The sequence below is a fragment of the Bos taurus genome, chromosome 9 (genome assembly GCF_002263795.3).
Source record: "Bos taurus isolate L1 Dominette 01449 registration number 42190680 breed Hereford chromosome 9, ARS-UCD2.0, whole genome shotgun sequence".
Taxonomy (NCBI): domain Eukaryota; kingdom Metazoa; phylum Chordata; class Mammalia; order Artiodactyla; family Bovidae; genus Bos; species Bos taurus.
Window position 1 is genome coordinate 33,767,422 of NC_037336.1, and position 20,081 is coordinate 33,787,502.

The 20,081-nt window shown below is 38.1% G+C and overlaps 1 protein-coding gene across 3 annotated transcripts in view; it reads right to left on the reverse strand.

Annotated features, from left to right (window-relative positions):
* Window positions 1–20,081, reverse strand: part of RFX6 (regulatory factor X6) — a 123,340-nt gene that overhangs the window by 48,105 nt on the left and 55,154 nt on the right. For 2 of the 3 annotated variants that reach the window (XM_059890147.1, XM_059890146.1), the window contains exons 2-3: window positions 4,287–4,443; window positions 1,454–1,577 (exon numbers count right to left, since the gene is read on the reverse strand). In XM_059890147.1, coding sequence (XP_059746130.1) covers window positions 1,454–1,577; window positions 4,287–4,441 — 279 coding nt within the window. In that variant the 5' untranslated portion in view covers window positions 4,442–4,443. Of the gene's footprint in view, window positions 1–1,453; window positions 1,578–4,286; window positions 4,444–4,705; window positions 4,986–20,081 lie in introns of those variants that run through there. The other variant, XM_003586463.6, reaches the window with a different exon arrangement.

A 20,081-nucleotide genomic window follows, 5' to 3' on the forward strand; every position in this document is an offset into this window, starting at 1 on the left:
TACTTTATTTATATACTTTGTGGGAAATTTTGAGTTTCTTTATAGTAATTCTTTGCAGAGATTCACCCAAATTAAATATCTATCTCCAGCTCTGAAAGGACATGGAAATTTTCTTTGTCTTACCAGATCTCCACAGCAGTGTTTTAAATTTTTTCTTTTCTTTGGTTTCAAATTTCAGTGTTTTAAATTCTTTTTCTCTAAACTGACTAAAAATTAGTGCTTGAGTCATGAACAAAAATCTCTTCTGCATAAAACAGCACTTTTAACCTGAATCTTAGGAGATCTAGACATGATCTTCTAAAGACTCCATGGCAGACTTTATGCTTTAATGTGCATCAATTTCTTGAGGACTGGTTCTGTAGTTCTTATCATATCTTCAGTGTTTCATGGCGCCCCAAACAGTTAAGAATTACTATCATAAGGAGGCCTAGTAAAATATTACAGCTAAAATGGATATTAGAAGTCGTCTTATGCAACCTCCTCATTTTATAGAATGAGTGAACTGAGTTTTCAGGAGGTTAAGTGCTTTTCAGGTCTCCCAACAAATTAGAGCCTAGGCTGGAACCAAAATCACTGGATTACCATGCCCTTATCATACTGTGTGCTGTAAACAGATAAGTTTTCAAAATAAATTCATAAATTATTTTATTAAAAAAAAAAACTGAGAAGCCAGACGATAGTCATCATTATTTTCTAATACAATGAGTCCCTCTACAGGTTAGAATTTGGATTTCAGTTGATAAGAGATGTAATAGTTGAGATCTAAAGTTCCAATTTTTCTGGGATATCTGAGATTTTTTAAGACAATAGAGCAGGACAAGAATCTCAAAAAACAAGACTTTCTCAAGAGATAGATACTGTTTCCAAATTCCTAAAATGAGTCCCATGTATGTAAATACAGTAGCAATCAGTTATAGCGATTCCCATCCTAACCACACAGGTTCAGTAAAAAGGAATGTTTTTAAAGGAGAGAAATTTAACCAATCCTGTCACAACATCTCGGGAGTTTGGGGTATAAATATACATAAGAGCAAATGGAGAATTAAGAGAACTGTTTATGAGATAGAATAAATGCAATCACCAATTATATTAACAAGATACTTGTCATTTCCACTTAATTTTGCTTCTCAGTACAGGCCATATCATTCTTTTTAATGTATCCCTCTTTGAAGGGAATGGAACTTATCTGAAGCTTCTTTTAAGGTCACATTAAATCTGGTAGCCAGGGTTCTAATATTTAAAACATATAGAATTACAGTTCAAGGTAAAACACATAGTAGGTAAAATCTACATTAAACATAGAGTAGTTTCAAATGCAGTCCTTAAGAGATTTCATTTACAAACAGATTTCTTAATATTCTGTAAGAAAACTTGAACAGTTAAGTTTGTTTCCATACTGTCTGCCTCATATGACTTTAGTTGTAAGGCAGTATAGTCAAAATGTGTTATTTACCTTTCCAAAGGTGGCCGCGCAGGCTGGCTCTAATTTCTCTTTCCTGCAGAAATCTAAATAGTGTGCATAAAGGATGCACCGTGGTAAGCAAACTCCTTCACATACAATGTAATTCTCTTCAAGCCTAAGAAAAAGGGCAAAGAATTAGTTCAAACCTTTTCTTTATTTCTTCTTTCCTTCCCCCTCACATTGTTTTAATGCTCCTTTTGAACACAGACTCTATATAAATGTGTTCATGAGCAGACATAAGTAGACTTCTTTTATTCTGGATAATATTGAAAATATAATCACAAGGATTAAAGTTAGAAGAACAAGAACCTCAATGAACACCTGTTAGTGCAGTTAAAACACCCATGGCTAAGACAAAATCACTTCTGCCTGGTCCACGTGCCCAAATAAGCCTTACTTCTGAGTAAATCTTCACTGTTCATCAGGCTTTGCTCTGTGATAACCAAATATGAATAGTGAAATTGAAGGTGATGGATTTTTAAAATAACATTCTTGAGAGGCTTCAGGTTGGCGAATGCCTACAATCTCTTACTCACTCACAAACTGGCTCTGAACATTGAATAGTTGGGGAAGTATGGTGACACATTTATTTGCAAAATACATAAGAATACATTAACTTTAAGTTTGAAATAGTACCGATTTATTTCTATCTACCCTTTTTTGCTGTAATCAGTACTTATAATTACCTAAAAGATCCTGTACTCACAAAACATAATGTTATTCTCTATAGATGCCACCAAACATGACACTAAATTCAGTTCTATATTATAAACATAATCATATAATCTTTGAAAATTTATAAATAATTCCACTTAATTTGGATACCAGCAATTGCAACTGCACACAATTTATATAAATGTAATAACATATATTTAAGTGTTACAAATACCTGAACAGCCATCAAGAAATCAGAACTTGTGGATTCTACTCTCAATTCTTCTACCCTTTCAGTAGATAATAATGGCTAAAATTTACTTACATTCTTTTTATGTACAGTAAAATCATAATTACTACTATACAAGAGCAATGCAATATAGAATATACATTTAGGTTAAAACTGAGTGAAACTCTTCAAGATCTCTGATTTAACATGTTCCCAAGGTGCGTGAGATGAAAGCTACAAGATGTGTTTCCTGGGATTTGGTTCCTTTTATCCTTTGTCACAGAAAGATGGAAATCCAAGTAAAATCTGCATACATAAAACCAAACACCTAGCTAAGAGTGAAAATTGAAGCTACTCAGGCAGATTTTTTCACTTTAATTTTTAATTCTAATTTTTAACATCCCCACTATAATCTGTAATCGTAAGGGAAAATTATCAAAAGGTGAATAACTCCACTAGGTTTTTTAAAAACTATATATCTCTTTGGGAGGGGGTGAGAGTGTGGAAAGTTCAAACAAAAATGATGACATTTTATAGCCTCAAAACATATGAAAATTACTGAGAAATACTCAACTATTTAAACTATATTTAAATGACACATATAATGTCCACTTTTTCACCCGGTGTTGGCATTGTTTTTGTCTTCAAAATACTGACTAATCCTAGACATAAATACAATCTTAATTTTGGATATGACTTTTTTCTTTAATTGTAATGTATTTATATTTATAAAATAAAAACCCAAATTTGTTTCCATTCACTCAAATTGAATGGAAGTGATCATTCAAAAAACCTTCATAATATATCTGAAGTCAAAACCTTTTTGCCCCAATTAACCTAAAGAAAATAGCTGTTTCCTAAATATTTAAGATAGTTAGCTCAATTATTTATTGCTCTAGTATATTCTTAACTAATAAATGAGACATCAACTTCGATAGATTAGCCATAATTTTAGAAGGATATTAAGGTTGTACTTCAAATGTTTGGAAGAATTAAGGACACAATCACAAACATTTAGTATATGCAAATTATAATTCAATGTTTAAATGAAATAAAATGTACTAGTTTTTATTAAGATACTGATTTTTCTATTGTATTTTTCTAAGATTTAGATCACATTTTACATATAAACAGATTGTGTAACTTATCAGCAAATAGACATTTTAACTTATTTGCATCCTATTTGGAATTTGGGAGGAAATTTCTTTACCCTACATAGGGAAGTTTAATATTATGTTTCTACTTTAGATTCCTCCTCCTTTTGAAACAATATTATAAAAGGTTCTGTAGGACCTTAGAGAGCCTATTGATAAACTCTTGGTTTTAGAAGATTTTCCACAAAATCTAATTAGTGATATTCACTGTAATAAATCATATATAAAAGCTACTTTTAAAATAGTTGAATATTTATTTAAGTTAATAGCACCATTTTAACTGATTGATCTATGTCTTCTAGTTCAAACATATTTCATCATATGGCTGAACTGATACACAATTGATACACAATTTTGAATTTGCGCTCTATAGTAAAAGGTAATGTTAAGATCCTTCCTCTTTTTAAGTTATTTTTAAGATTCATGTTTTATAAACATAAAAGTTTATGAGTTGATTGCATGTTGAACAAATAAGTTATTAAAAATTCATTATTGCTTACATTCAAAGAAATTACAATAATGAAACTACAACAAAGAAATTACAAAGAAGTTAGCCAATAGTGAACAAAGTGATGATTTTTATTTGCATTGCAGATCATTTTTCACCCGTACCAGGATATGTCTCTATACGAAACATTCAGTGAAAACAATTTTTGGATGAATTTCTAATTGGTCTTTTAAACTCCTCCAAGAAAGTTTGAAAACCAAGTGGAGAAAAGCAAAGAATCTGAATATACTGACTTTAAAAATTCAACAGGTGTTATAGGTACCCTTGAGGGAGCCTTACCACTGCAGGGTGAGCTGGGTCTGCTTCTTTTTATCCTTCATAATCTGCGTGATGGTTTTCTTCTGTGAGAGGTGTGGATCGGTTGCTTTAGTTTTGCTGTCTGGATTATCCGCATCCTCTTCTTCGGAGGAAAAGTTACCATTGCTTAAATGCATTTCTGATTGCCAGTTGAAAAGATGATAAAGGAAAACAGAATATAAAATCAATTAATTAGCTCTAAATGTATCTTGGGGTCAAACGGGGTGGCCTATGGGGGTTCGGAGGAGTTATACAAAATCCCTTTGACTTAATTTCTATTCGACCAGCATTTTCCTAGGGGAAACACATGTACGTTTGCGATGTGTTTATCTTTATTATTGGAGGCCCTTTTAAAACTACATCCGAGTCCCAGTCACGTCCCGGGAGGGCAGAGCACTCACCGGATTTAACTCCCCCGGGCAGCTCCGGGTCGTCCGCTTTCTCCCCGCTGCCCAGCGCGCGCCCCGGCTGCGCTTCGGCCGCCAGGTACACCCGTTCTTCGGGGTAAACGAGCAAACCCTTGCCCAGGAGCTGCACACAACACTCCTGGACTTCGGGAGAAACCGGGGGAGAAGCCTGCGCCTGCAGGAAGGCGTCTTCCAGCTCCGGGAGCTTGGCCATCCTCCTGGCCGCCGAGACTTGGGCGCCCGGCGGTCGACCGGCGCCCAGCGGAGCCGGGAGGCCGGGGCGGGGCGGGGCGGGGCGGGGCTGCGGACCCGGGGCCGCTGGGGCGGAGACGGAGGCCGCGGCTCGGGATCCCCCGGGCGTCGCGGAGAAGGAAGGCCCGGCCCAGGTGCAGCTCTGACCGCCCAGGGAACCGGGTGGGCCGAGGCGGGACTGCCTGTCTCCACCTGTCTGCCATCCTGACAGATGCTCTGCTCAGAACTCACTTCCTCACCTGCGCGAGTCAAGCCTGAGCAATGAAGTCCCTTTCCCCACATCTCCTTCCCTCTGTTTCCTCTTCTCCCATCTTGAGCTGTGACTGAGGACACTTTTCACACCCAAAGCTCTCCAAAGAACCAAGAAAGCGACACTGTCATCTCGGGGTGGCGGGGGTGCAGGGGGTGGCGGGGAGGATGCCGAGGGAGGGGAGAAGCAACTCTCCCCACCTCTATTCTCAGATGACATCAAGGATGCTTCAGGGGACAGCCCTGAATCTGCACGCCCAGGCCGGAAGACGGGGACCTCAGAGCACCGCTCAGTCTTTGCATAACATGGCCTGGGTTGATTTATTCCCAGAGTAATCCTGGGCTGTGGGGGGCGGGGGGTGGTGAGGGGTCTTCTCAGTGACCGGGACAGACGCCATCTCGGCCCACAAGTGGCGAGACTGCCTTGCTCCCCAGCGCAGAATGCCTGCCTCTCTGCGCTCTGGGGATCTGGCTCTGAGCTTAGAGGAAAAGATGCATCCAGTCTCTACATATTTTGTAATTTAAACGCGTCCCTGACGATTCCTCACCCCTCGTACCTGGTGGTAGTGCAATGGACCATTGCGGAAATGAAAAAATGAGATTGCCACATTTCATTTCCAATCTAAAATGCCGAGATAGTCGTGTATGGGGGAAAATATCTTGTTCTCTCTTTAAGAAGAAATCAGTAGACTTGGGCTATGTGTTGCCCCATTGACACAGAATCCTTCCTTCCTTCCATCTTCTGTTCTTTTGACAGATATTGCCCTGTGCTTACTATCTATATGTTTGGTGCTCTCCAGAGAGAGCAAATATCTTGCTTTCATTCACACTTTTTCACCACAACCTGCAGCCTGCCATCCTCATTTAGAACATTAGTAAGATAGATCACTCCTGAAATTTAACAATATTGAACTATATTATATCCAAATATAACATGGAAAAAGCAAAATGGGACCCAAAGTGGTGGATGGCTGAAGGGTGGATTATAGGCAGGAGTAAAACAATCTAAGAGTATTACTTTGTCAAAGTGGCTAAGATTATGAGTGTATTTGACCCTTACCCATTTTTCAGCATAACTTATGGGAAAGTCACCACTTCTCTGTCAGAGATTTTCTTCTGGTACCTCCAGAGCCTGGATCTAGGTTGGGGCAATCCATCTATCCAGGTACCCAAAGCTTTAAGTCTATACCACCATCACTCCCTACAACCTTCAGTATCAGTCTCCTCTACCCAGTACCCCCTCTCTGCAAAGCCTCAGAGTTTTCTCAGTCCATGGGGCTCAGCCCTACAATGCTAAAGTTTAGCATGTCCCTTCTTTACAGAAACACCCTCAGACTCACTCTATAAAGAAGTCCTAGTGGTTAAGTGTACACAGAAAGACTCTGTCCACTTGTATCACATAATCAGAAGAAAAACATTCAAGGAAAATTACTAGGATTTAAAAATAGCTTTTTAAAAATATCACTTGATGGCCAGGTTGTATGTGTGTGTGTATGTCATACGGACACTAAGTGAATATCTGGCAATTATCCAGTTGAATTGATCAGCGAAACACAAACCATTTAAGGCCCCAAGTGAATTTTTTGCTTTATTTTTAAGTAAACTCTTTCCCCCTAACAAAATAATATGTAAGTTCTGTGTGCTACTGGTCAGAAATAAAAACCTGAAAGACTTACCATAAGTAAAGAAATTGAATCAGTAATAAAAACATTTCCAACAATAGAAGCCTAAGACAAGAGGACTTGAATGCTGAATTATATCAAATGTTTAAAAAAGAGTTCATACCAATCCCTCTCAGACGCAATAAGAGTGGTGCTCTGAGAAGGGAAATAAAAAGCTTTATCATCCTAAATTGCCATTTGTGATTATTATAATTTGAGCTCCTAAGAACAATGATTTAGAGACATAAGACTGATAAGCAAGTAAAAAAAAAAATCCTAGGCAGGAAAATAGGTAAATATAGAAAATGATCTTTTAAAATAATGCTTCTAAACATTTTGTTTCTTATATTCCTTTAAGAAACTTGCATAAGCCATAGATTCTCTTCCCAGAAGATAAAAGCACATGCATACACTCACATACACACACATACACTCACATACACACACATACAGAATTCTGTATGCATTACAGATCTCAAAGAATACCTGAAAAAGTTTACTGTTTGAATAAAACAGCCCAGCGATATACGAGAAAGAAGATTCTTGGAAGTTCCCAAATGAGCGTATCTTCATGACTGGAGGTACCACATTAAAGGGGAAAGGAATTTGGAGTCAGATACACTGGTACTCATTCTCCTAGTGACTCTGGGCACTTAACCTTTCTGTTCCTTTCTCTCTAAACTGGAAGAAATAGTAACTATCTGTAGCAGACCCATGGGTGCTTTCTCAGATCCTCTTGGGTCCCCCTTACATTTTTGAACCACCCTTTCTCCAGCTTCAACTTCCTTTTGTTTCCAGTAACCAGCTCTACCACCCACCACCTGAAGGCACCTGAGACTCTTCTTTGGAGGAACTGCCCTTGGCTACCAGACCACCTTTGCCCATAGGCAGAGCCCCAGTACCTCAGTGTTTATACATCCCCTGGATAGCCCTTAGCCAATGACTGATGATTAAGGAAAATAAAAGCCTAGCTCATTGACCTCGTGGTGGATAAATACAAGCTGCAGTTTACAATCCAAAGTTCCTCTGTGGGATCAGGCTGAAGCATCATCTGCTGGACTATTTCTGGAAGCCTGTTTTTTTTTTTTTTTCCTTTTTTTTATTAGCTTTTTAAATTAAAGGATAATCAGTTTACAATATTATGATGGTTTTTGCCATACTTCAACATGAATCCGCATTAGGTATCCATATGCCCCCTCCCTCTTGAAAGCCTCCCACTTTCCTCCCCATCCCACCCCTCTAAGTTGTCAGAGAGCACTGGCTTTGGGTTCCCTGCATCATCCATCGAACTCCCACTGTCTTCTCTTTTGCATATGGTGATGTATATGTTTCAATGCTATTCTTTCATATCATCCCACCCTCTCCTTCCCCCAACTGTGTCCAAAATGTCCATGTCTTCTTTCCTGCCCTGCAAGTAGGATCGCCAGTACTATCTAGATTCCATATACATGTGTTAATACATGATATTTGTCTTTTTCTGACTTAACTTCACTTTGTATAATAGGCTCTAGGTTCCTCCACCTCATTAGAACTAACTCAAATGCATTCCTTTTTATAGTTGAGTAATATTCCATTGTGTATATGTACCACAACTTCCTTATCCATTCATCTGTTGATGGACATCTAGGTTGTGGAAACACATTCTTATTTGGCTTCTTCCTCTTCTCTGTCCTGCCCCATCCCTTGTTTCTTCTCAAAACTGTGTCTTAAAAATCACATTTGTAGATGACTGCTTGACTCATGTTCTGCCAACATAAGATACCACACTATAGCACAGATGTAAGAATTAAATAAAATATCGTGAAAAAGAACCTAGGTGTGTTCTTTATTATGACAGTGACTGGAACAGTTAAGCACAATAAAAGGTATCTAATAGTTTTTTTTCTGAAACTTTAGATCTTTTTTAGCACCATAGGCAAAAAAGAAAAAGAAATTTTCTCTTTCATTGCAGAATGATTCTGAGAAACATTTTGCTCCTTGCCCAGACTCTTTCTGGGCTTTGAATTTGATGCTCTTCTTCACACTTTTAATATATACAAATATTAACTCAAAATGAATCAGAGACCTAAATATAAGAGCTAAAACTGTACAACTCTTAAAAGGAAATCTAAGTGTAAATCTTCATGACCTTAGAGTAAGCATATATTTCTTAAATAGAATACCAAAAGCACAGCAACAAACAGAAAAAGATGAACTGCACTAAAATGTGTACATCAAGGAACACACTATCAAGAAAGTGAAAACACATGGAATGACAGAACGTTTAAAATCACTTACCTGATAAAGATCTAGTACCCCAAATATCTGAATAATTGTTATAACTCAACAATGAAAAGATAGTAGCCCAATTTATAGACGGACCAAAGATTTGAATAGACATTTCTCCAAAGAAAGTAAACCAGTGTCCAATAAGCACATGAAAGGATGTTCAACATCATTATCCTTAGGGAAATGCAAATCAAAACCACAATGAGATAGCACTTTACTCCCATTAGGATGGTTATAATTTTTTAAAGGAAAAGGAAAGTAAGATATAGAGAAACTGAAAGTCTCATACATTGCTGGTGAGCATGTAAAATGCAGCTATTGTAGAAAACAGTTTGGCAGTCCCTCTAATATTTAAACATGAAGCTACTCTTCGTGGTTGTTCAGTTGCTAAGTCACGCCCAACTCTTTGTGACCCCGTGGACTGCAGCACACCAGGTTTTCCTGTCGTTATCTCCCAGAGTTTGCTCAAACTCATGTCATGTCATATCATGGAGCTACTATATGACCCAATAATTCCATTCTGATATATTTACCCAAAAGAACAGAAAACAGAAAACACCAAAACATAAATACAAATGTTTGTAGCAAAATTATGCATAATAGTCAAAGCAGATACCACCCAGTGTCTATCACTATGGAGTAGATTAATAAAATGTGGCATATTCATTCAAAGGAATCATACTTAGCTATAAAAATAACGAAGAACTTATATATACTACAATATGGGTGAAAATTGAAAATCTAATGGTAAATGAATGAAGTCAAATATAAAGGCCACATATTGTATGAGTCCATCTATATGAAATGTCCAGAATAAACAATTCCATAAAGATAGAAAGTAGATTAGTGATTGTGAGTGACTGGAGGTGGGGTATTGGGAAGTGACTGCTTAACGTATATAGGGTTTCCTTTGTGGGTAATGAAAACATTCTGGAATTAGTAGAGTTGGTTGCACAACATTGTGAATATGCTAAAAAAAAAAAAAAAACACTGAATCATATACTTCAAAATGGTTAAAATGGTGGATTTTATCTCAATAAAGAAAAAAATTTAAATAGGCAAGTTCAGTGTTATAAGGATACCTTACCAGATAACAATGACTATTTAATCCAAAATTTGCTATGAAGAAAACTGAAAGTTTGGAAAAACTTCCCAGGCTTATTCTTAAAATATGAGCTATTTCTTTAGCTACCGTCCTATAGATTTCAATCAATTATGTCTACATATTTCTTCAAGTTTAATTCCTTTGTCCTTCAGTCTTGATTATGCCAGGTTAATCTTATTTCTTCTTTCCTTCCTACCTTCCTTTTTCTCTTCCTTCCCTCCTTCCTTCATCACTTCCTCTCTCTCTTTCTTTCTTGTCCTTATTGCATGTAGGATGAGAAAGAAGTACTAGAAAACAAAGAACATGGAGGAGAGAAAGAAAGAAAAAGAAGGGTCAAGAAATGGTTGAGAGGATTGAGGGAGTCAGTAAAAACAACAAAGAGATAATATGTCCCATTGAGGGCATATACTCTGAGAAAACCATAATCAAAAGACACATGTGCCTCACTGACCATAGCAGCATTGCTTACAATAGCCAGGACATGGAAGCAACCTAAATGTCCATCAACAGATGAGTGGATAAGGAAGATGTGGTACATATAGACAGTGGAATGTTAGCCATAAAAAAGAATGAATTTGAGTCAGCTCTAGTGAAGTGGATGGACCTAGAGCCTGTTAAACAGTGAGGTATGTCAGAAAGGGAAAAACAATTATAGTATATTAACACTGCTGATGCTGCTGCTAAGTCACTTCAGTCGTGTCTGACTCTGTGTGACCCCATAGACGGCAGCCACCAGGCTCCCCCATCCCTGGGATTCTCCAGGCAAGAACACTGGAGTGGGTTGCCATTTCCTTCTCCAATGCATGAAAGTGAAAAGTGAAAGTGAAGTCGCTCAGTCGGGTCCGACTCCCAGTGACCCCATGGACTGCAGCCCACCAGGCTCCTCCATCCATGGGATTTTCCAGGCAAAGCACTGGAGTGGGGTGCCATTGACTTCTGTATGGAATTTAGAGAAGCGATATTGATGAATCTATTTGCAGGGAAAGGATGGAGACAGAGATATGGAGAATGGACTTGTAGACACAGTAGGGGAGGGAGAGAGTGGGATGAATGAAGGAAGTAGCATCAACATATATACACTATCAGAAATAAGATGGATAGCTGGTGAGAAGTTGCTGTGCAGCACGGAAAGTCCAGTCTGGGGCTCTGTGATAACCTAGAGGGATGCGCTGGGGGAGAGGGGAGGGAGGCTACAGAGGAAGGGGATGTATGTGTAATTACGGCTGATTTGCATTGTTCTATGGCAGAAACTGGAGAAGGCGATGGCACCCCACTCCAGTACTCTTGCCTGGAAAATCCCATGGATGGAGGATCCTGGTGGGCTGCAGTCCATGGGGTTGCGAAGAGTCAGACACCAACACAACAGTGTAAAATTTTTTTTCAATATTTAAATAAAAAATAGAAAAAAAAAGAAAAAGGATATGTCCAGTTGGTTAGAACATTGTAGATTACTCCTCTTTACATGTAGGCAGAACCACTTTTTTTTTTTCACAATTGCAAATCAATATAAGATGCCAATTAATTGGGAAAAATCCAAGTAAGGGGGTTCAAGAAAACTATAACGAGATTTCATCTGAGCAGTGATCAGGACTGGGAAAGAGAATGTGCCCTTGGAAATAAGGTAAATGGCAGATACTAATGTTATCAAATTGCCAACATCCATTGGATTATAGAGAAAGCAAGAGAATTGCAGAAAAAAACATCTACTCTGCTTCATTGACTATGCTAAAGCTTTTTACTGTGTGGAACACAACAAACTGGGAATTCTTAAAGAGATGGGAATACCAGACCACTTTACCTGCCTCCTGCAAAACCTGTATGCAGGTCAAGAAGCAACAGTTAGAACTGGACATGGAACAACACGCTGGTTCCAAATTAGGAAAGGAGTACGTCAAGGCAATATATTGTCATCCTGCTTATTTAACTTATATGCAGAGTACATCATGCGAAATGCTGGGCTGGATGAAGCACAAGCTGGAATCAATATTGCCGGGAGAAATATCAATAACGTCAGATATGCAGATAACACCACCTTTATGGCAGAAAGTGAAGAGGAACTAAAGAGCCTCTTGATGAAAGTGAAAGAGAAGAGTGAAAAAACTGGCTTGAAACTCAATATTCAAAAAACCAAGATCATGGCATTTGCATTTCAAGGCAAATAGATGGGGAAACAATGGAAACCATGACAGACTTTATTTTCTTGGGCTCCAAAATCACCTCAGATGGCGACTATAGCCATAAAATTAAAAGACGCTTGCTCCTTGGAAGAAAAGCTATGGCCAACCTAGACAGCATATTAAAATGCAGAGACATCACTTTGCTGAAAATGTTCATGTAGTCAAAGCTAAGGTTTTTCCAATAGTCATGTATGGAAGTGAGAGTTGGACCATAAAGAAGGCTGAGGATGCTTTTGAACTGTGGTGCTGGAGAAAGCTCTTGAGAGTTCCTTGCAGAATTACCATAAGGAGATCAAACCAGTCAATCCTAAACGAAATCAATCCTGTATATACATTGGAAGGACTGATGCTGAAGCTGAAGCTCCAAAACTCTGGCCACCTGATGCAACTCATTAGAAAAGACACTTTTGCTGGGAAACAATGAAGGCAGGAGAAAGGGACGCCAGAGGACGAAATGGTTGGATGGCATCACCGGCTCAATGGACATGAGTTTGAGCAAGCTTAGGGAGATGGTGAAGGACAGGGAAGCCTGGCATGCTGCAGTCCATGTGGCAAAGAGTTGAACATGACTAAGTGACTGAACAACAACAACAAAATGTTATTTGATCTCCATTTAATTTATTTAATGTCTCCAGGTAGTGGTAGTCATAAAGAACCCACCTGCCAATGCAGAAGACATGAGACATCAGTTCCATTCCTGGGTTGGGAAGAGCCCCAGAAGAGGAAATGGCAACCCACTTCAGTATCTTTGCCTGGAGAATCCCATGGACAGAGGAGCCTAGTGGGCTACAGTCCATGGGGTCACAAAGAGTCAGACATAACTGAAGCAACTTGGCATGCACACACTACTTATTTAAGGGCTTCCCTGGGGGCTCAGTCCATGAAGAATCCTCCTGCAATGCAGGAGACCTCCCACAATGCGATAGACCAGGGTTCAATCCCTGGATTGGAAAGATGCCCAGGAGAAGGGCATAGCAACCCACTCCAGTATTCTTGCTTGGAGAATCCTGTGGACAGAGGAGCCTGGTGGGCTACAGTCCATAGGGTTGCAAAGAGTTGGACACGACTGAAGTGACTTAGCATGCAATATTATTTAAAGGAAGGATTAACATTGCCTCGTGACAGGTCTTGCATGAAAAAGAAATGTTATTTTCCTGGTTGCAGTTTTTAGGAACTATGAAGGAAAATAAAAGGTATTTTCTATGTAAAATAGTCACTCAGCTTCTTGTTTGACTCTGAGCCAGAACTCACTGTAGCTACTGCCAAAGACAGTTACCAGACAATTTTGTAAATAACAGTTAACTCTTTTACCACTATCATTCCAAAGATGTGATTAAGCTTGAATTGAGGTTAAGAGCTAATAACTCAGTCCTGAACCAGAAGTGACTCTACTGAGAGAGTGCTTCTCAACCACATTCAAGTGTCTAGACATGTCCCTAGATTTTCCTTAGGGTTGTTCTTCTTGCCTTGTAACTCTCCATACTATAAATCCTGCAAATATGCTTATTTCTTATTCAATATGTAGTTTGGAAAGGTAAAAATGCCAGGATAGACAGTACATAGATACATGTTACGTTACTCTATTTTTTTCTAGATCAAAACTGTTTCAAAAAAACTTTTTTGAAGCAGGGTAAATTTTATCTTTAGTAAAAGTTGACCTATGTTTTTAAAAAATTTTATTTATTTTTATTGAAGGATAATTACTTTACAGAATTTTGTTGTTTTCTGTCAAGCCTCAACATGAATCAGCCATCAGTTCAGTTCAGTTGCTCAGTCGTGTCCGACTCTTGGCGACCCCGTGAATCGCAGCACGCCAGGCCTTCCTGTTTATCACCAATTCCCGGAGTTTACTCAGACTCACGTCCATCGAATCAGTGATGCCATCCAGCCATCTCATCCTCTGGCGTCCCCTTCTCCTCCTGCCCCCAATCCCTCCCAGCATCAGGGTCTTTTCCAATGAGTCAACTCTTCGCATGAGGTGGCCAAAGTACTGGAGTTTCAGCTTTAGCATCATTCCTTCCAAAGAAATCCCAGGGCTGATCTCCTTCAGAATGGACTGGTTGGATCTCCTTGCAGTCCAAGGGACTCTCAAGAGTCTTCTCCAACACCACAGTTCAAAAGCATCAATTCTTCAGCACTCAGCCTTCTTCACAGTCCAACTTTCACATCCATACATGACCACAGGAAAAACCATAGCCTTGATTAGATGGACCTTTGTTGACAAAGTAATGTCTCTGCTTTTGAATATGCTGTCTAGGTTGGTCATAACTTTCCTTCCAAGGAGTAAGTGTCTTTTAATTTCATGGCTTCAGTCACCATCTGTAGTGATTTTGGAGCCCCCCAAAATAAAGTCTGACACTGTTTCCACTGTTTCCCCATCTATTTCCCATGAAGTGATGGGAATCAGCCATAGATATACATATATCCCCTCCCTTTTGAACCTCCCTCCCAACTCTCACCCCAACCCACTCCTCTAGGTTGATACAGAGCCCCTGTTTGAGTTTCCTGAGCCACACAGCAAATGCCGGTTGTCTATCCATTTTACATACAGTAATGTAAGTTTCCATGTTACTCTTTTCATACATCTCACCCTCTCCTCCCCTCTCCCCATGTCCATAAGTCTATTCTCTATGTCTGTTTCTCCATTGTTGCCCTGTAAATAAATGCTTCAGTACCATTTTTCTAGATTCCATATATATACATTAGAATATGATATTTATCTTTCTCTTTCTGACTTACTTCACTCTGTATAATAGATTCTAGTTTCAGCCACCTCATTAGAACTGACTCAAATGTGTTCATTTTTATGGCTGAGTAATATTCCATTGTGTATATGGACCACAACTTCTTTATCCATTCATCTGTTGATGGACATCTAGGTTGCTTCCATGTTCTAGCTGTTGTAAATAGTGCTGCAATAAATAATGGGATACGTGTGTCTTTTTCAATTTTGGTTTTCTCAGGTGTACACCTAGGAGTGGGATTCCTGGGTCATATGGTGATTTTATTACTAGTTTTTAAGGAATCTCCATACCATCTTCCATAGTGGCTGTATCAATTTACATTCCCACCAACAATCTAAGAGTATTCCCTTTTCTCCACACCCTCTCCAGCATTTATTGTGTGTAGACTTTTTGATGATGGCCATTCTGACCGGTGTGAGGTGATATCTCATTGTAGTTTTGATTTGCATTTCTCTAATAGTTGGGGGCAGGAGGAGAAAGGGACACCAGAGGATGAGATGGCTGGATGGCATCACTGACTCGATGGACGTGAGTCTGAGTGAACTCCGGGAGTTGGTGATGGACAGGGAGGCATGGCGTGCTGCGATTCATGGGGTCACAAAGAGTCGGACACGACTGAGTGACTGAACTGAACTGAACTGAATAGTGAGCAATGTTGAGCATCTTTTCATGGGTCTGTTAGCCATCTGTATGTCTTCTTTGGAGAAATGTCTGTTTAGGTCTTTTTCCCACTTTTTGATTGGGTTGTTTGTTTTTCTGGTATTGAGTTGTATGAGCTGCTTGTATATTTTGGAAATTAATCCTTTGTCAGTTGTTTCATTTGCTATTATTTTCTCCCATTCTGAGGGTTGTCTTTTCACCTTGCTTAGTTTCCTTTGCTGTTCAAAATCTTTTATGTTTAATCAGGTCCCATTTGTTTACTTTTGTTTTTATTTCTGTTACCCTAGGAGGTGGGTCATAGAGGATCTTGCTTTGATTTATGTCATTGAGTGTTCTGCCTATGTTTTCCTCTAAGAGTTTTATAGTTTCTGGTCTTTAGGTCTTTAATCCATTTTGAGTTTGTCTTTGTGTATGGTGTTAGGAAGTGTTCTAATTTCATTCTTTTACATGTAGCTGTCCAGTTTTTCCAGCACCATTTATTGAAGAGGCTGTCTTTGCCCCATTGTATATTTTTGCCTCCTTAATAAAAAATAAGGTACCCATAGGTGCATGGGTTTATTTCTTGGCTTTCTGTCTTGTTCCTTTGGTCTATATTTCTGTTTTTGTGCCATACCGTACTGTCTTGATGACTGTAGCTTTGTAGTATAATCTGAAGTCAGGAAGGTTGATTCCTCCAGTTCCATGCTTCTTTCTCAAAACTGCTTTGGCTATTCGGGGTCTTTTGTGTTTCCATAAGAATTGTGAAACTTTTTGTTCTAGTTCTGTGAAAAATGCCATTGGTAATTTGATAGGGATCTCATTGAACCAGCAGATTGTATTTGGTTGGATAGTCATTTTCTCAATATTGATTCTTCCTACCCAGGAACATGGAATGTCTCTCCATCTGTTTATGTCATCTTTTATTTCTTTCATTAGTGTCTTATAATTGTATACAGTTCTTTTGTCTCCTTAGGTGAGTTTATTCCTAGATCCTTTATTCTTTTTGTTGTAATAGTGAATGGGATCAATTCCTTAATTTCTCTTTCTGATTTTTCATTATTAGTATATAGAAATGCAATTGATTTGTGTATTGATTTTGTATCCTGAAACTTTGCTAAATTCATTGATTAGCTCAAATAATTTTCTGATACTATCTTTAGGGTTTCTTATGTACAGTATCATTTCATCTGCAAAGAGTGAGAGCTTTACTTCTTTTCCGATCTGGATTCCTTTTATTTCTTTTTCTTCTCTGATTGCTGTAGCTAGGACTTCCAGAACTATGTTGAATAATAGTGGCAAAATTGGACACTCTTGTCTTGTTCCTGATCTTAAGTGGAATGCTTTCAGTTTTTCACCATTGAGAATAATGTTTGCTGTAGGCTTATCATATATGGCCTTAACTATGTTGAGGTAGGTTCCTTATACGCCCATTTTTTGAAGAGTTTTGATCATAAATGGGTGCTGAATTTTGTCAAAGGCTTTTTCTGTATCCATTGAGATTATCATACGGTTTTTATATTTCAATTTGTTAATATGGTGTATAACATTGATTTGTGTATATTGAAGAATCCTTGCATCCCTGGATGAAAGGATGCAACCCAACTTGATCATGGTGTATGAGCTTCTTGATGTTTTGCTGAATTCTGTTTGCTAAAATTTTGATGAGGATTTTTGCATCTATGTTAATCAGTGATATTGGGCTGTAGTTTTCTTTTTTTGTGTTGTCTTTGTCTGATTTTCATATCAGGGTGATGGTGGCCTCATAGGGTGAGTTTGGAAGTGTTCCTTCCTCTGCAATTTTTTGAAAGAGTTTTACAAGGATAGGCATTAGCTCTTCTCTAAATGTTTGATAGAATTCTCTTGTGAAGCCATCTGGTCCTGGGCTTTTGTTTTTTGGGAGATTTTTGATCACAGTTTCAATTTCAGTGCTTGCAATTGGGTTGTTCATAATTTCTATTTCTTCCTGGTTCAGTCTTGGAAAATTGAACTTTTCTAAGAATCTGTCCATTCTTTCAGTTTATCAATTTTATTGCCATATGGTTGTTCATAATAGTCTCCTATAATCCTTTGTATTTCTGCATTGTCTATTGTAACCTCTCCTTCTTCATTTCTAATTTTGTTGATTTGATTCTTCTCTCTTTTTTTCTTGATGAGTCTGGCTAAAGGTTTGTCAATTTTGTTTATCTTCTCAAAGAACCAGCTTTTGGTTTTATTAATCTTTGCTATTGTTTCTTTCATTTCTTTTTTGTTTATTTCTGCTCAGACCTTCATGATTTCTTTCCTTATACTAATTTTGGTTTTTGTTGTTGTTCTTTTTCCACTTGTTTTAGATGTGAAGTTAGGTTGTCTATTTGATGTTTTTCTTGTTTCGTGAAGTAGGATTGTATTGCTATAAACTTCCCTTTTAGAACTGCTTTCACTGTACTCAAAGGTTTTAAGTTGTCATGTTTTCATTGTCATTTGTTTCTAGGAGTTTTTTGATTTCCCTTTTGAGTTCTTCATTAACTTGTTGGTTATTTAGAAACATGTTGTTTAATCACCACGTGTTTGTGTTTCTTACAGTTTTTTTCTTGTAATTGATATCTAGTCCCATAGCACTGTGGTCAGAGAAGATGCATGGTACAATTTCAATTTTCTTAAATCTACTGAGGTTTGATTTGTAACCCAAGATGTGGTCTATCCTGGAGAATGTTCCATGTGCATTTGAGAAGAAGGTGTATTCTCCTGCATTTGGATGGAATGTCCTGAAGATATCAATGAGATCCATCTCATCTAATGTGTCATTTAAGACTTGTGTTTCCTTATTAATTTTCTGTTTTGATGATCTGTCCATTGGTGTGAGTGGGTGTTAAAATCTCCTACTATTATTGTATTACTGTCAGTTTCTCCTTTTATGTCTGTTAGTGTTTGTCTTATGTATTGAGGTGCTCCTATGTTGGGTGCATAGATATTTACAATTGTTATGTCTTCCCCTTGATCATTATGTAGTGCCCTTCCTTATCTCTTGTAATATTCTTTATTTTAAGGTCTATTTTCTCGGAAATGAGGATTGCTATTCCAGGTGATAAAACAAAGGTCTGGACTAGGAAAATGGCAGTGAAAACAGAAAAGAAAGGAGTGATTCAAGAACATATTGAGGATGCATACATGGTGATGGTGATAGAATTTTTACGGTATTAGCTCCTAATGATTCATGAATTCTCCATTCATGCCTTTGGGAAATCCCCTCCTATGTTGAGTCTGAACATATCTATTAGCAAACATGCAAACAGAGACTTGAAAAGCACTTAATATATATTGAATCTCCACTTCTCCTGATGATGCTGGAAACCTTAAAACAACACCACATGGCCAAGCCCAGGCTAGCCTGCTGGAGACACGTCAGACCCATCACTCCAGTGACACCCAGAATTAATTAATAACAAGAACCAACTGCTAGACATGTAAGTGATCCAAAAGAAGCCATTCTGAGGTAACTAGTCTCCAGCTAAGTTGCCAGTTGAGTGAAGCTTCATGAGTGAGTCTCAATGAAGTCCAGCCCAGCTGAGCTCAACCCAAATAGTTGACCTATAAATTTGTGCACTAATAAACTATTGTGGCTTTAAGCCAGTAAAGTTTGGGGTGGTTTGCTACACATCAAAAACTCGCTGATTTAATGATGGATTGGTTATAGCTTTGCATATCACCAAAAGTTGGTTGAACTTTTAGATACTTTAGAAGTAGCAGTAGCGCATGGGAAAAGCGATTTGGCTAGTATATGTGGACCAATTTTTATTATTTGGTTTTCATGGGGTTTTGGTTTGTGTGTATTCTTTTTAAGATAGGGAAGAATAGAACTCAAAGGTGAGGGAGATTTTGAGTAATAAAACTTACTTCAAAAAGTTCAAATAAAGATTAAATTCAAAAATATACACAAAAACATCAAATGAAAAATAACCATTACAAGTCTACATATGCAAACTATACATATTTTATTTTTTTACTTGACTTTTTAAGGAAATTCACACTAAACACACAGAGAGATCTACATATGCATCCCATTTTCCAGAGAAACAATATGGAGTGCCCAGTACAGTAAAACAGCTCTGTAAAGTTTCTGGCTACAAGTGGAATATAATTTTCAGAGGCACATCTCCTTCCATCCCCAAAACCAGCAAATTCTGCACTTGCTTCTTCAAAGTGAACAGTCTGTACAGAGACACACTCTATGGATATATGCAGAAAAATATAAGTGTGCACACTAAACCCTCTGAATAAATTAAGCACGTTTGAGGG